The sequence below is a fragment of the Bos indicus genome, chromosome 16 (assembly GCF_029378745.1).
Source record: "Bos indicus isolate NIAB-ARS_2022 breed Sahiwal x Tharparkar chromosome 16, NIAB-ARS_B.indTharparkar_mat_pri_1.0, whole genome shotgun sequence".
NCBI classification, from domain to species: Eukaryota; Metazoa; Chordata; class Mammalia; order Artiodactyla; family Bovidae; genus Bos; species Bos indicus.
Window position 1 is genome coordinate 69,775,221 of NC_091775.1, and position 16,331 is coordinate 69,791,551.

Here is a 16,331-nt window from a genome sequence, read left to right on the forward strand (position 1 = left end):
GCCATAAAAGAAATCAGTGTGTCTGAATATTGAGTCACCTAACATTTTGTCGTACAGAAATGAGAGGTTAAAATGCAGTGATGTTGACCTGTGTAAATTAGAGGCTGCAAAATAACCAGAGGGTACCTATTATCCTCATACGTAGTCTGTTTCAAGAATAATAGATTTTGTGAGAAGTTTTAAATATTAATATGCATCTCTCCACAATGCTCCCACTATGTCATTTTAAATGTTTGGAAGTTCACAGCACTCCAGAGAGTATCACAATGGGTTTTAAACCAAGCTGCCAAAGGCAACACAAAGAATACTCATTTGCCTTTTTACATAGCCAGTTATCTCTTTTTTAAAATTGAACTATAGTTGATTTACAGTGTTATGTTAGTTTCAGCTATACAGCAAAGTGATTCAACAACACACACATGCACACACACACACATATTCTTTTTCAGATTCTTTTCCATTATAGATTATTATAAGATACTGGATATAGTTCCCTGTGCTGTATTATTTATCCATTATATATATAGTAGTGTGTATCTGTTAAGCCCAAATCCCCAATTTATCCCTCTCCCCACTTTCCCCTTTAGTAAGCATATTTTTTTTTTCTATGTCTGTGAGTCTTTCTGTTTTACAAATAGGTTCATTTGTATGATCTTTTTTAGATTCCACATATAAATGATATCATGTGATATTTGTCTTTGACGTACTTCTAGTCTCTAGATCCAACCATGTTGCTGCAAATGGCATTATTTCATTCTTTTTTATACATAGCCAGTTATCTTTAAAATAACTGTTAAAACATGAACTACATTGAAATTTAGGATCCTCTTTAAAATTAAATCTTCACAGTGTTAAAACCCATTCCTCTAATTCTTCCCTGTGGTGTTCAAATCCTAGAACTCCCCTACAAAACAACTCTAAATTCCCAGGAAAGAATAAGAACAACTCACACTGCTGGGGGAGAAATCCTGATCCAAAAGAAATGTACCCCAGTGTGGCAAATCTCTCCACTAATATATTTCTCTGAGACTCATTATAGACCCATTTAGAACTATCATAAATTTAACAAAGAGAAAAAGAAAACACTATGTAAAAATTTCCCATAAGACCTAACACCAATTATTAACTAACCAAAGATTAAAAGATAAAGCTGGTCTGATCTTGCAAATATTAGAACTTTCAAGATCCTGAATTTAAAAAGTAAAATATTGAGCCAGTAGTTCAAATTAATTCACTGCTTTGAACATTAAGATACCTCTGTCATTATCCTTATCATTCTTGAATTTTTAAACCCCTAAGGAAAAGTATGAAAGAAATTATTTCTACCAATAATAAATATGAACTCAGCAAATATGTCAAGCACCATGCTAGGCACTGGGGATACAGTGGTAAGCAACTAAGACAAAAGTCACTGCCTAAATGATGGTCTAAAATTTTGACAATTCTCAGGGGGGTAGAAAAAAAACCATGCAGGGCAGAATAAATGAATGAATCCTTGGCACCCTCTGCTGGCACTCCCTCAAACTGCAACCCACAAGATCTCAGAATCAATAACACTTTATTATTGTACAAACAGCTGGTTTAACAAAAAAAAAAAAAAAAAGCCTTTAGGAGTAATTTATATTTTATTTAGATTTTTTTTTTAATGTTGGTATTTATGATGCACCATCCATATACAAGTACCTGACCACTAGGTGTCATGAATGCTCCATAATACTCTAAAAAAGGGTTCAGGGCTCTAGTCCTTTAACAGTATGTATATAGAGAGTATATAACAGTATGTATATAGAGACCTAGAGACTCAGTGCTCTGGGCCTGAGTTTTTAACCATAACATGAAATCCAGATTTGCTGCCCAGTCCCAACACTGTTTCTACATGAATTCAAACCTTGTATCCCACATGGTGTATAAATACTTGGAAAAGAAGCATACTAGAAACAGCATATATTTACTGAAGCACGTGGTTGACTTTGGCTAAATTAGCTCCATTTTATTTAATAGGTAATTCTAAAGGTAGATCAGGGAATAGCATAAGCAAAGGATAATTTGATTTCAGCAACATATTGGACAAGGTCTGACTATCTTTAGAGACAAGATGGAGAAAGGTAGACTGAATTTTCAGTTAGGTGGATTTGTAGTTTATGAGAAAAAAATGGAATCCAGAAAGCATTGAATAAATGAGTCTTAAGAACCTGGAGGGAAGTCTCTAATAGAAAGAAGGCAAAGCTATGTTCTCAGCACTGTCCTATTCAAAAATTTTAATTCATGATCTGGTAAGTGACCTCATGATATATGCTAGAGAGAAGGATCTGGTGATCCTGTCACACCAAAACCAACAAAACAACATGTAAAGGTTAGTTGCTCAGTATCTTTGCGACCCCATAGACCGTAGACTGCCAGGCTCCTCTGGCCATAGAATTCTCCAAGTAAGAATTCTGGAGTGGGTAGGCATTCCCTTCTCTGGGGGATCTTCCAGATCCAGGGACTGAACTTGGATTTCCTGCACTGCAGGCAGATTCTTTACCATCTGAGCCACCAGGGAAGCCCTCAATGTGTAAAAGGATAAGTATAATTCTCATGTACAAAAGAAGACTGAGTTGGCAGAAATGCAAATGAAAATGAATTAAATTGACTAGGAACTCGATATAACAACAACTATTATAAGTTCACCATATGCCAGGTACTACGCTAAAGTCTGTGATAATTTTTATAAAAACTTTACAGCAATCCTATGAGAAAGGCATTATTACTAATACCATTTTATTGATTAGGCAACTGAAGCTCAGAAGTTAATTAAATTGCTCCAAAGTAACAAAACTGGGATGCAACAGAGCCAGGGCTTAAATCCAAGTCTAACTTAGAAAACCAAATTACAAACCCAGACTGCACAAAGAGTAAATATACATACAGATCAAGGGAGGTCATGTTTCATCATATATCTAACCCAAAGTTGTTGAGAATGTTTCTCTGGAAAGCACCACACTAGGGGAATTCTAAAAATGAAGTGGGACTACCACCTCCAGGAAGGTGGAAGAGATAAACATGTCCCTATAACCCCCAAAACAACAACAATCCAAACCCCACATATTTTATTAAAACACACATAAGAAAGCTCTGAAAAGAGAGAAGAAAGCATATTAACAAGAAACTTTGCGACCCAAGGAAAAGCATGATAGTACTGAAAGAAAAAACTGTTAACCCAGAATTCTATACCCTGCAGAAATATCTTCCAAGAATAAAGACATTCCCAGACAAAAGAAAATTTAGAGGATTTGCTGCTACACTAAAAGAATGGTTAAAGGATGTTCTTTACAAAGAAAGGAAATGATGAAAGAAGGAAATTTGGAAGAAGAATAAGAATATTTGTATACACAATAAATGTATATACAATAGGCTTTCCTTTTCTTCTTCAGTTTTCTAAATTATGTTTGACAAGTAAAGCAAAAGTGTAACACTACCTGATGTGGCTCTAAATGTATATACAAAAAATGCTCAAGAAAATTATACTATAAATAGGGGAGGATAGAAGGACAAAAAGAGAAGCAAACTTTCAATAATTTATTAGAGTTGATAGAATGACAACACTGATAAACTGATAAATTGTATGTATATATACATTATCTAGAACAATCATAAAAGCCCTACAAAGAAATATATTCAGAAACTACTGATAATTCAAAATGGAATTCTAAAAACTGTTCAAGTAACCCACGGGAAGGCAGAAAAAATAAAAACAGCCAAATGAAAAATGAAAGAAATAAAAAACAAAAAATAAGATGTAAAACTTAAGTCATGCTGCTGCTGCTGCTAAGTCGCTTCAGTCATGTCTGACTCTGTGCGACCCCATAGACGGCAGCCCACCAGGCTCCCCCGTCCCTGGGATTCTCCAGCCAAGAACACTGGAGTGGGTTGCCATTTCCTTCTCCAATGCATGAAAGTGAAAAGTGAAAGAGAAGTTGCTCAGTTGTGTCCAACTCTTCGCGACCCCATGGACTGCAGCCTACCAGGCTCCTCTGTCCATGGGATTTTCCAGGCAAGAGTACTGGAGTAGGGTGCCACTGTCATGACATATCAATAATTACATTGGCTATAAATGGTCTAAAAACACTAATTAATAGAGATAGTGTTTCTAAAAGGGAATTAAAGAGTGGATTAAAAAATATGACCCAACTATGTGCTGTCCACACAAAACTAACATTAGGCTATTTTTTTAATTCATAGTAAGGTCATATTTTAACTTAACAGTATAGATAGGCTGAAAGTAAAAAGACAGAAAGAAATACATCATGACACTTTAACCAAAGGAAAGCTGGAGAGGTTATATTACTACCAGGTAAAATAGACTTCAGAATTAAAAAAAAAATTATCAGAAACACTAAGGGATATTACATGATAAAGGTCAATCCAAAAGAAGACATAACAATGCTAAATGTGTATGGACCAAACTACAGAACTGCAAAATAAGTGAAGCAAAAATTTATAAAATTGAAAGGAGAAATAGACATTTATGGGAGACTGCAATACCCTTCCCTCAACAATTGCTAGAAGCAACTAGCCAGGAAATCAACAAAGATAAAGAGGAATTCAACAAAGAACATTAATCAACAGGAGCTAATGACACTTTTATAATATTGCTCTCAACAGAATATACATGTTTCCCCAAGTGCCTATGAAATATATACCAAGACAGACCATATCCTAGACCATAAAACCAACCCCAAGAAATCTAAAAGAACTGAAATCATAGAATATGTTCTCTGACAGCAAAGGAGTCAAATGATAAATCAATAACAAAAAGAGAAAAATCTCAAATACCTGGAAACTAAACAAGGTATTTCTGAATAATCCACGAGACATATCAAAATGTGAAGGGCACAGTGAAGGTAGTATGGAAAGGGAAATTCATCGCATTTAATGTCTGCATTAGAAAAGAAGAAAAGTCTCAAGTCAATAAACTAAGCACCCCACATCAACAACCTAGAAAAAGAAGAGCAAAATAAACTCAAAGCAAGCAGAAGAATATACCAGAGGCCAGAAAAAAAAAATCACTCAAACTGAAAACAGGAAATAATGGAGAAAATCAATGAATTAAAGAGCTGACTCTTTGGTAAGATCAATAAAAGAGCCACAAAACCGACAAACTCCTAGCAGTAGTGACAAAGAGAAAAACAGAAGAAGACACAAATATCAGAAATGCACAGGGAATAAGCCTGACCTACAGTCAGAAGAATAAGGAAATACTATGAACCCCACATATATAAATTTGACAATTTAGATGAAAGTTACTCTAAAATCACAAACTAACCCATCTCATCCAATGTGAAATAAATAATTTTAATAGTTGTCACTATTTTAAAAATTGAATTTGTAATTTTAAAACTCCCAAAAAGAAATCATCAGGCCCAGATAGTTTCACGGAGAATTCTACCAAATGTTATAAAGAAGTAACACCAATTCTACACAATATCTTCCAAAAAATCAGAAGAGGAGGGAACGCTTCCCAATTCATTTTATGAAGCTAGAATTACCTTTGATACAAATACCAGATAAAGACAGTACAAAAAGAGAAAACAGCTGACCAACATCCCTCATAGACACAAGAATCCTTAACAAATTATTAGTAAATAAAATTCAGAAATATATAAAATGAATTCAATTTTTCTACACTTGTCTCCATATAGCACACTATCGATGTGCCTGATACATTTACGTCACGTCCCCCATTAGGAAGAAGCTCCATAAGGGCAGTGCTTTTTGTCTATTTACTCACTGCTACTGCAGCATCCCAGGTCTAGAACAGTGCCTGACATATAGCAGACTGTCAATAAATATTTGTCAAATGAGTCAGTAAATGACTCAAATTGAGTCCAAAAACAGACTCACAGATTTAGAGAATGAACTAATGGTTGCCGGGGGGAAGGATGGGTGAACGGGTAGTTAGGAAGTTTCGGACGGACACGTACACACTGCTATGTTGAAAATGGATAACCAACAAGGACATACTGTTCAGCACAGGGAACTCTACTCAATGCTGTGTGGCAGCCCGGATGGGAGGGGAGTTTGGGGGTGAATGGATGCATGTATATGTATGGCTGAGTCCCTTCGCTGTTCACCTAAAACCATCACAACACTTATCAGCTATACCCCAATACAAAAGAAAAAACTTTAAAAAAGAAAAAAGGTTAAATGGCAGAACGGTATATATTGGTTTCCATGAGTAGATCATTTCAACTCTATCATGTCCTAAACCTCTTTTAAAGCTCCATGACTTTAAGTGCCTCTTCTGCGTATCAGGCACCTGCCAGATGTTGTATACACATCTTTATTCTTCACCACCCTCTGAGGTGTAAGAGATCAGCGACTTGTCCAAGTCCCTCAGCTAAAAAATATACAGTCCAGATTTGACCCAGATCTACCAAATTCTAAAAGAACTTTACTATTCAACTGCAATCAATACTGCCTAGCAGATATTAATAAGCTTCATTACTAATATTTATTTTACAAGTCTAAGCATACTCTTTCCAAATAATTGTATGAAAAAATGCAGATTTATCAATAACTAATGAAAAGTTGAGTACCTTGGCTGATGCCTGGTCATACTGTGAAGTTGTTCTCACTAGTTCATCCCGGTTTTTGTTCAAAACTTTCTCTTTTTCATTTAATTCCACTTTTGCTTTCTCCAGTTGCAGTTGGAGTTCTTGAAGTTTATTCACTTGGCCTTTCATTTCTTTTTCTTGTCCTTGCAGACGTAGTTCCAGCTCACTCATCTTGCTCCTTAGTTCTTAAATCACAAACAAAACCCACACTTCAATTAACACGTATTTTTCACAAAGAAATTTACAACTAAACTCAGAATGTATCACCATTACTACACTCTGAAATCTTTGGTGAGTCAAATATAAATCGATTCACATTAAACAAAGGAGCTTTTAATTGGATTTAATTTCAATATTTAGTTTTTTTGTTATTTGTATTCAAAAATCCTATAAAAAGCAGAAGAAAAATTTATGTTTTCACAGAAAACTTGTGGCAGGGGGGAATGCTTCTCTAAAATCAGGAATAGTATCTTATTGAGAAAACTGCAAAAAGTGTATCACATATAAGACCCTGTGTTAAAATTACCACTTGGTTTTATACACCCACAAATATTTCTTTTGTACCCGTATCAATGCAAATGAGTGCTAAGCAGTGAAAAATTCACCCTCCTGTATTCTCTAGTGGCTTTATCTCCAGTAAAGAGCAACAGAGTGTGAACCTCCTCTACTGCCAAAATTAACAATAATTTTTTTTCATTTTTTTCTCCCCACATCTACACAATACTGGTTCCAAAGGCACTGGCCGTGCGATAGCTCTCACCAGTGCACGCTGATGGTGATTTTCAATCTATCACAGCACTGGAAATTATAGTCTGCAGAGCAGATTCCCAAACACCACCTGGCACCCTTGGCTGTCGGCAGCAGCGAGGGGCAGCAGCCAAGGTTACAGGTTTGCCCCATATGGCCAACCTGGCAGCACACAGAAAAGCCGTTCTGCAGACACATGCCACACCCCTGGCCAAAACCAGCTTGTTCCACAGGCCACAAAAGGAGCCAGGTGAGAAGCGCAGGGAATGTCAACAGTAACCACTTTTCCCAGCTTCACAAAGTCAAAGCCACTCACCCTACTTTTGAAGTCTTCATGGCACCAGCTTTTTAGTAAAATAAAGGTATCTTTCCTAATGATGATAGCTTTTTTCATTATCCCAAAGACACTATTTCATATCACCAGGCTGGGATGTTTGTTGACCACGGATGGGTCTAACAAAACCGCTTTCTAGGATTAAAAGTGTCTGGAGTCATGTCTGAAAGTATCTCAGGAAAATTTAACTCAAGAAGTTACCTTGGTTCTGTGCTTTTAACTGGTCCAAAAGATGAGAATTGCTAGAATTATCACAGAAACTGCTATTAGCATCTGTTTTCCCTATTTGCAAAGTTGATCTACTCGGAGTCACTTCTTGTTCCCCAGAAAAATGAGATGCAGAGAAATCTCTCCTAACTGGAGTTTTCAGAGTGTTAGATGAAAGACGGCTTGGGGTTTTTTCTTGTTGCCATGAGAACACAGATGAAGAAGCCTGATGTCGGGCGATGTCCCGGTGATTCATGGTGCTTTGGGGAATAGCCTGGCTTGCTTTCTGTGAAAACAGAAGCCCTTCAGAGCCCTTTAGAAGTCACAATATTTAAGACTACGTACTAGACTCACAGACATAAACATGCTTATGAAAGAGGAAAGTGGTGGTGGCGGAAAAACTACTACATGTAATATAGATAAACAAGATCTTACACATAGGGAACTATATTCAATAACTTGCAATAAACTGTGACAAAAGAATATGAAAAAGTATGTGTGTGTATGTGTGTGTGTGTGTGTATGTATATAACTGAATCACCTTGCTGTACACCTGAAACTAATACAACACTGTAAATCAGCTATACAACAACTAAAATTTTAAAAAAGACTACATACTTATTTTCAAATAGAACATAAAGCCACGCCAAGAAGGTATTCAATAGCACTTCTACTGTGTACCAAGAAAGAACATTCATCAAGTCAGGGGACCCACTGAGTCCCATCACCCAGTGAGATGCTCTAACGGTCAGACTCAGCACTGGAGGGGAAGCCAGCACCATCTGAGGGCCAGTCTCTTTTAACTGGGCTCAGCTTCTGTATTTATCCTGCATCCCTCATATACTTCATAAAAACGCATGTGAGTACTCACTGCCATTTTGAATTGTGAAATATGATTTTCCTTTGTCCATCCTTGGTCACTTCCCCCTATAGCTTTGCACACAGAGACTCAAAATTCATACTAACCAAAGAACTCTTAAATGTTCCACCATACCGTTTCCCTCAAAAAACTGTCCTAAGAGGCATTTTGTATTACATAAGACACATTTGTGGATCTTCTGCTGTTTAGAATCCTTTTTGTTCTCTCTGCCTCCATTCTGACAAACATCAAGTTGCAGCTACGGTAGCTGAGTTAAATTTTTTTATAGCAAGGGCTTTTCTCACCACGGGAAGAGGTTTAATGTTTCTGGAGACTCACAGTCCTCCACAAAATAACTCTGGGAACAGATGTCAGGGCCAGAATTGATACCATTGACTGAAATGGGTAACAAAACAAGTGATATTTCCAAGACAATCAGAAGTTCACTGTTTAATTTTTATTCGTGTTGAAAGCAATGCCTTTGCTATGTATCAAAATTCTGGTGATCTCAAAATAAGGGTTAAAGGCTTAAAAAAAATTAAAATTGCTAAAACTCTAATAGGTACTTTTTGATCCTCACTATTTAAGGCATCTACTTATAAATTCAGCCTCAACCTGTCTGCTAAGTTGGGCCATCTCACCAAGTTCACATGCTTAGTGGAATTGTGCCATTCAGTATCAAACTGGAATTTTTTTCAAAAAACAAATAATACCATGTGAGCAGAAATGGGAAAGGTATATTCTACAGATACCAGGTTATTTTCAGGGTCAGTCCTGTAACTAAAAGGTGGGGTTCCCAAAACATGTGTTTTGTTTATTTTATTGATGTTAAGCAAATCTTTCACCCACCTCTCTCAGCCTTTTTCCCCCCTATCAAACTGGAGTTTAAATCCCTTGTCAGCTACTTATTTAAAAGAACTAGAGAGATTATGTTGACAACATTCTCACCTGAAATAAACGTTTCATTAATAACGATCCCCACACCTCTCACCCCTGGTAGCAATCACCAATTCCATCAGAAGGTCTGAATGGGAAGCAACTGCCTCTAGGTGCCAAAGTCAACCAGGAATAACTCTGGTCCCACCCTCTCCAAACATATTCTTTATCATAAGATCTTAACAGAGAAACTTGAGTATGTTTCCACAGTTTCTGGGGAATTTGGGGCCTATTTGATATTTAGGGATAAAGTCATCTGCCCAATCCATTTTATTCCACTCCTAACCTATTTTTAAACTTAAAAATATCATAACCAATGAGCCAGGAACTCTGTTTCCTCAGTGTAAGATAAACGGGTCAGTCCTATGTAGCGCAGATTTTTCTATCTTTGCTCTATCCTACCTATATCAAAGTACTTCTTCAACTGCATACTCCATTAAGAGGCCCATAATTAACTTACCTTTGCCTGCAAGGCTTTTACCTCTGCCTCTAATCTTTTTCGTTCTTCAACTTCTTTATTATATTTTTCTTTTAGATCTTCATATTTGGAACCTAAATACAGACAATGAGGTACAGCTTCAGTTTGATCACTGATTTTGCAAAGAATCATTATGATAGTCTAGAAATGAGTATCTTCATACATCAGATAGAAAGAACGTTTTGGTTAAGGCAACCAATACTGCTCAAATTACCCAAATATTAAAATGCATGGAAACACAAGTATTTTGAATATTCCAAAGCTGAATTATTTTAAAAAATACCACAGACGGATAAAGTGAAAAGCTTAAAGGCTTACTGATGGCGCGACATATTTCAACAGATATACAAACATGTATGTAACTAATGGCTGCTTTTTGTTGTTGTTTTTAATGCTTAAATTAGAAGCTGAATTCAAGGTTGAATGATTTCATTTCTTGGGCAGAATTAAAATCTCAACAAAAGAGCTATTTATACAAAGGGAAAAGAATCCTTACCGCTATAATACTGGCTTGGTGTGAGCGGAGTTGCAAAGATTTTTTGTGGTGTAAGGCATGAATTCAGAGAGACATCCGCAGACTGTGCAGCTTGTTGGCTTCTTTCAAGTTCAGATTTACACCTGTGAGAAAACGACCCGAGAGGATGCCACACCAGAGTCACAGCTGCGGAACACCAACACCATACATTCCCAGAGCGCAACAAGCTGACAAGAAAACCCACCCTCTAAGGATTCCTACCACTGCATTTAGCCAACAGACACTTCATAAGAACTAACTTGCGAGACAGTCCTTTGTCTCCACAGGAACTCGGTCTGGTTAGGAAAACAGAAATATAAGTCAGCCAGTTACAATGTGATAAAGGCTATAATGAAGATCTGTAATAACCACTATCATAGCAAAGAAGAGTTGGGAGGGTTGGGACACATTCCTACCAAATTTTATATTCTAGGCCAAAGAAAGACACAGGGCTTACTTACCAAAAAAAAAAAAAAAAAAAACCCAGAACTTAAGACAGGAGGACATTGGTATCATTGAAGCAGGGGCTCAAATCTTGAAACTAGATAACATTACATATAATACTGTCATTATATTAATAACATAGACTTTGGCAAGATCCTTTTGACATACCTTCTAGAGAAATGAAAAGAAAAATAAACAAATGGGACCTAATTAAACTTAAAAGCTTTCGCACAGCAAAGGAAACCATAAATAAGATGATGAAAAGACAATCCTCAGAATGGGAGAATGGAGAAGGCAATGGCACCCCACTCCAGTACTCTTGCCTGGAAAATCCCATGGACGGAGGAGCCTGGTAGGCTGCAGTCCATGGGGTCGCTAAGAGTCGGACACGACTGAGAGACTTCACTTTCCCTTTTCACTTTCATGCATTGGAGAAGGAAATAGCAACCCACTCCAGTGTTCTTTCCTGGAGAATCCTAGGGATGGGGGAGCCTGGTGGGCTGCCGTCTATGGGGTCACACAGAGTTGGACACGACTGAAGTGACTTAGCAGCAGCAGCAGAATGGGAGAAAATACTTGCAAATGAAGCAACTGACAAAAGATTAATCTCCAAAATATACAAGCAGCTCATGGAGTTCAATATAAAACAACAACAGCAGGGCTTCCCTGGTGGCTCAGTGGTAAAGAATTCACCTGCCAATGCAGGAGACGTGGGTTCGATCCCTGATCCAGGAAGATCCCACGTGCCATGCAGCAACTAAGCCCATGCACCACAACTACTGAGCCTGTTCTCTGGAGCCCCGGAGCTGCAACTACTGAGCCCATGCATCACAGCTACTGAGGCCCGCACGCCCTAGAGCCTGTGTTCCACAAGAGAGCCACCCCTGCTCACCCCAACTGGAAAAAAAGCCTGTGCAGCAATGAAGACCCAACACAGCCAAAAATAAATATGTAAATAAAAATTATTTTTTAAAAAAAATCAAAAAATGGAAGATCTAAACAGACATTTCTCCAAAAGAGACAGATAGATGGCCAACAACATGAAAAGATTCTCAACATCGCTCATTATTAGAGAAATGTAGATCAAAATGTAGATAGTCAGGTATCACCTCACACAGGTCAAACCGGCCATCATCAAAAAATCTACAAACAGTAAATGCTGTAGAGGATGTGGAAAAAAGAAAACCCTCCTGAACTGTTGGTGGAATGTGAATTGATACAACCACTGTGGAGAACAGTACTGAGGTTCCTTAAAAAAGCTAAAAACTACCATATGACCCAGCAATCCCACTACTGGGCATATACCCTAAGAAAACCATAATTCAAAAAGACACATGTACGCCAATGTTAGGGCTTCACCAGTGGCTCAGCAGTAAAGAATCCATCTGCCTGTAATGCAGGAGACATGGGTTCAATCCCTGGGTTGGGAAGATCCCCTGGAGAAGGGAATGGCTACCCAATCCAGTTGTTTTTGCCTGGGAAATCCCCTGGACAGAGGAGCCTGGCGGGCTACAGTCCATGGGGGTCGCAAAAGAATCAGACACAACCTAGTGACTGAACGACGACCCGAAATGGTCACTGCAGCACTATTAACAATAGCCAGTTCATGGAATCAAGCTAGATGTCCACAGACAAATGAACAGATAAAAAAGATGTACAAGTATACAATGGAATATTACTCAGCCATAAACGGGAAAGAAATTGGGTCATTTGTAGTGAAATGGATGAACCTAGAGTCTGTCACATAGAGTGAAGTATGCCAGAAAGAGAAAAACAAGTATCATATATTAACACATGTATAAGGAATCTAGAAAAATGGTGCTGATGGGCCTATCTGCCAGGCAGAAACAGAGAATGGACTGTGGGCAGGAGGCAGGAGAGGGCAGATGGACGAGAGAGCAGCATTGGCACATACACTGCCATGTGTCAGACACACGGCTGGCGGGAAGCTGCTCTGGACCGCAGGGAGCGCAGCGCAGGCCCCGTGACGACCCAGAGGGCCGGGATGGGGGGCTGGCAGGGAGGCTTGAGAGGGTCGGGACATACATGTACTTACAGCTGGTTCACAGTGTTGTACAGCAGAAACTAACCCAATATTATAAAGCAATTATACTCCAGTTAAAAATTAAATAAGTAGAAATTTTAAATCAATAAAAACATAGCCTTGATATACATACAATGCCTTTTATGACATTATTTTAATGCATATATAAAAATTAAGTTAACTTCATGCATGTAGAAAAGATACTGGCAGGAAACAGACCCAAAGAAATGGAGACAGTGAGCTAAACACAGCCACTCTCAGTATGTATGGAGCATTGGCTCCAAGACCCCTGCAGATGACAAATATCCAGGGATGCTCAAGTCCCTTATATAAAATTAGCAGTAATACCTTCAGCCCTTCATATAGCTAGGTGTGGAACCTGAGGATACAGAGAACCTGGACTGTGCAGGTGTCGAGTATCCTTACCATTCAAGTCCTAACACCTTTCAAGAGAACTCAGTTCTTGCAGCTCGACCTGTGTCTCTGATTTTCCCTTAACACAAGAAACAAAAAGAAGCTCCTCGGACAATCTCTAATGATGGGCACCATTCTCTTTGCCAAGGACAGATTACTCAAAGCAGGGAAGGAAGAAAGGAATAAAGGAAGGGCCTCAGTGCCCTAGCTCCTCCCGGCTCTAAATTCTACCCGAGAAAGAAGAAGTAATGTTATGAGCCAAAAATGGCTATGCAGCAAATAAAACCACCTTCGAATTTACAACAGATAACACCTGTCCAACAGAAATATTCTATTAGCGTGAAAAAAATAACAAGAAATAAATGAATTCAACCTTAATATTTCACTCAATATTTTTGATATTATCATTTCCCCTCACTCAATGCAAAAATTATTAATAAGGAATTTTACATGTTTTTGTACTAAATCTTCAGCATTCGGAGTTCAGTGTGTACTTCCAGCACACCTCCATTCACACTAACCACATTTCAAGTGTCCCACCGCCACATGTAGCCAGTGGCTACCATACTGGACACTGCAGGTCTACAGACGTCCCAAGGTGTAAAAGGTTGGTGACTCCGGAGAGAAATTTTGAAGGAACTTGCAAAACTGGTGTTTCTTTTCCCTCTCAAATTCACATCTTATCCCCTTTTCCCTATCTTTTCATTTGAAAAAGTTTATTAATTTTAAATATTAAATAAAAATATACCCTGCTGTTATTTTTATAAAGCTTTGTATCGCCTGTCTCCTAGGGAAAAAAACACACAAACTATCACCACTAAAAAAATGTACTAAATTAAGCTCTTTTCTACTAGGTTTCATTTAGCCAAGCATCTCTTCCTCAAATGTTAAAATATGAATGTTTCTGTCTAAATTATTAAAATCAATATTTCTAACACTGGCACCCAAAATGTTCTTTTCAAAGAAATAATTATTTCAGCATACTGAAGTGAACTTCCTACTTCCCAAGCACCTGCCTTCCAAAACAAAGGCTTCTTTCATTTATTCATTCAACAAGTATTTGAGGATTTGCAATTGCCAGGTGCTAGGAATACAGTGATGAACAAGACAGACAAAGATAAGGTTTAGGAAAACAAAGAACAAAATAGACATTTATTTATCATTCTAACATTGTGACTTAATACGACTTAATAGCCACCTTACCACATGGATAGAAAATAAAATTAGAAAAAGACTGCTGTGTACCTAAGTTATCATCTTCATAAAAAGACAAGCATACAATCAATCCTTGGTACCTGCAGAAGGTTGGTTCTAGGACCCTCTTAAATACTAAAGGGCTTCCCTTGTGTCTCAGCTGGTAGAGAATCCACCTGCAATGTAGGAGACCTGGGTTTGATCCCTGGGTTGGAAGATCCCCTGAAGAAGGGAAAGGCTACCCACTCCAGTATTCTGGCCTGGAGAATTCCAGGGACTGTATAGTCCATGGGGTCGCAAAGAGTCAGACATGACTGAGCGACTTGCACTTTCACTTTAAATACTAAAATGTGCAGAGGCTCAACTCTCATATAAAATCACATAGGTAGCATTTGCATAATAACCTATGCACATCATCCTGCATATTTTAAATCACCTCTAGGCTACTTATAATACCGAATATAATGTATATACTATGTTAATAGTTGTCAGCATGCAAATTTAATTTTTGCTTTTGGAACTCTCTGGAATTTTTTCTTCAAATATTTTTGACCCTAGTTGGTTGAATCTGTGGATGCAGAACTCATAGATATGAAGAGTCAACTCTTAATTTTTAAATGTTCTACCTTTCAAAAATACATTTGCTTTGTAGGTAGAATTAAAATAACCACAAGCTATGCCTGGAAAAAAGTTCTTGGTATCAAAATACTTATTAACTACAAATGGAAAAACAGTAATTTACAATCCAGAAATTCAGGTGACACCCTAACCAAGTGATGGTTTAAAAGTCAAATTGAATCATGTACCCTCTTTTACGAGGCACTGAGAAAGGCATGTAACTAGTTCTGTGACACTTTTACCAAAAATTCATAGCCTCAATCTGACCCAGAGATTCTCTCCAGGATGACTCTGCCCTCCCAAAGGGCATCTGGCAGTGACTGGTGGCACTTCTGACTGTCAAAATTTGGAGATGGGGTAAGTGCTGCTGGCATCTAGTGAGTGGAGGCCAGGAATTCCATGTACCCTATGGTGAACAGGGCAGCCTTCCACAACAAATAATCCAGTCTAAGTGTCAACTCTGCCATTGTTGAAAAACAGCGGGCAAATCCAAATTGAGTACTATTGTACTAAAGGGGTCTAGTGCTCCTTAAAAATGTCAAAGTCACAAAAGTCAAGACACCATCACAGCTTAGGGAGAAAAGAAAACATCCACGAAATGCAACATGGAATTCTGGCTCAGGTCCTGGAGTACAAAAGGGACATTCCTGGAAAAATGAGTAAGGACATGACTGGAAAAATGAGAAATTCCAATAAGGTAATAGTACTGAATTAATGTTTATTTCTGGTCTGGTCATTGTACCCCAGTTATGTAAGGTGTTAACAACTGATTCTGGAAGTATGAAGTTATTTAAAAATAAAATTTATTCTTAAAAGTTCTAGGGGAACATTAGCAGAATTAACATGGGCAATTTGCTTATCTTTTTTGCTTTTAATCTTCCACTGTTAGAATGAGAAGATTCCATTTATAAGTTAGCAGTGCTCAAGTCCCACTAAACTTTGATTA

The 16,331-nt window shown here is 37.8% G+C and overlaps 1 protein-coding gene across 1 annotated transcript in view; it reads right to left on the reverse strand.

Annotated features, from left to right (window-relative positions):
* CENPF (centromere protein F) overlaps nt 1-16,331 on the reverse strand; it is a 62,264-nt gene that overhangs the window by 40,177 nt on the left and 5,756 nt on the right. The window contains exons 4-7 of the mRNA XM_019976891.2: nt 10,654-10,775; nt 10,140-10,231; nt 7,879-8,170; nt 6,579-6,781 (exon numbers count right to left, since the gene is read on the reverse strand). Coding sequence (XP_019832450.2) covers nt 6,579-6,781; nt 7,879-8,170; nt 10,140-10,231; nt 10,654-10,775 — 709 coding nt within the window. The remainder of the gene's footprint in view (nt 1-6,578; nt 6,782-7,878; nt 8,171-10,139; nt 10,232-10,653; nt 10,776-16,331) is intronic.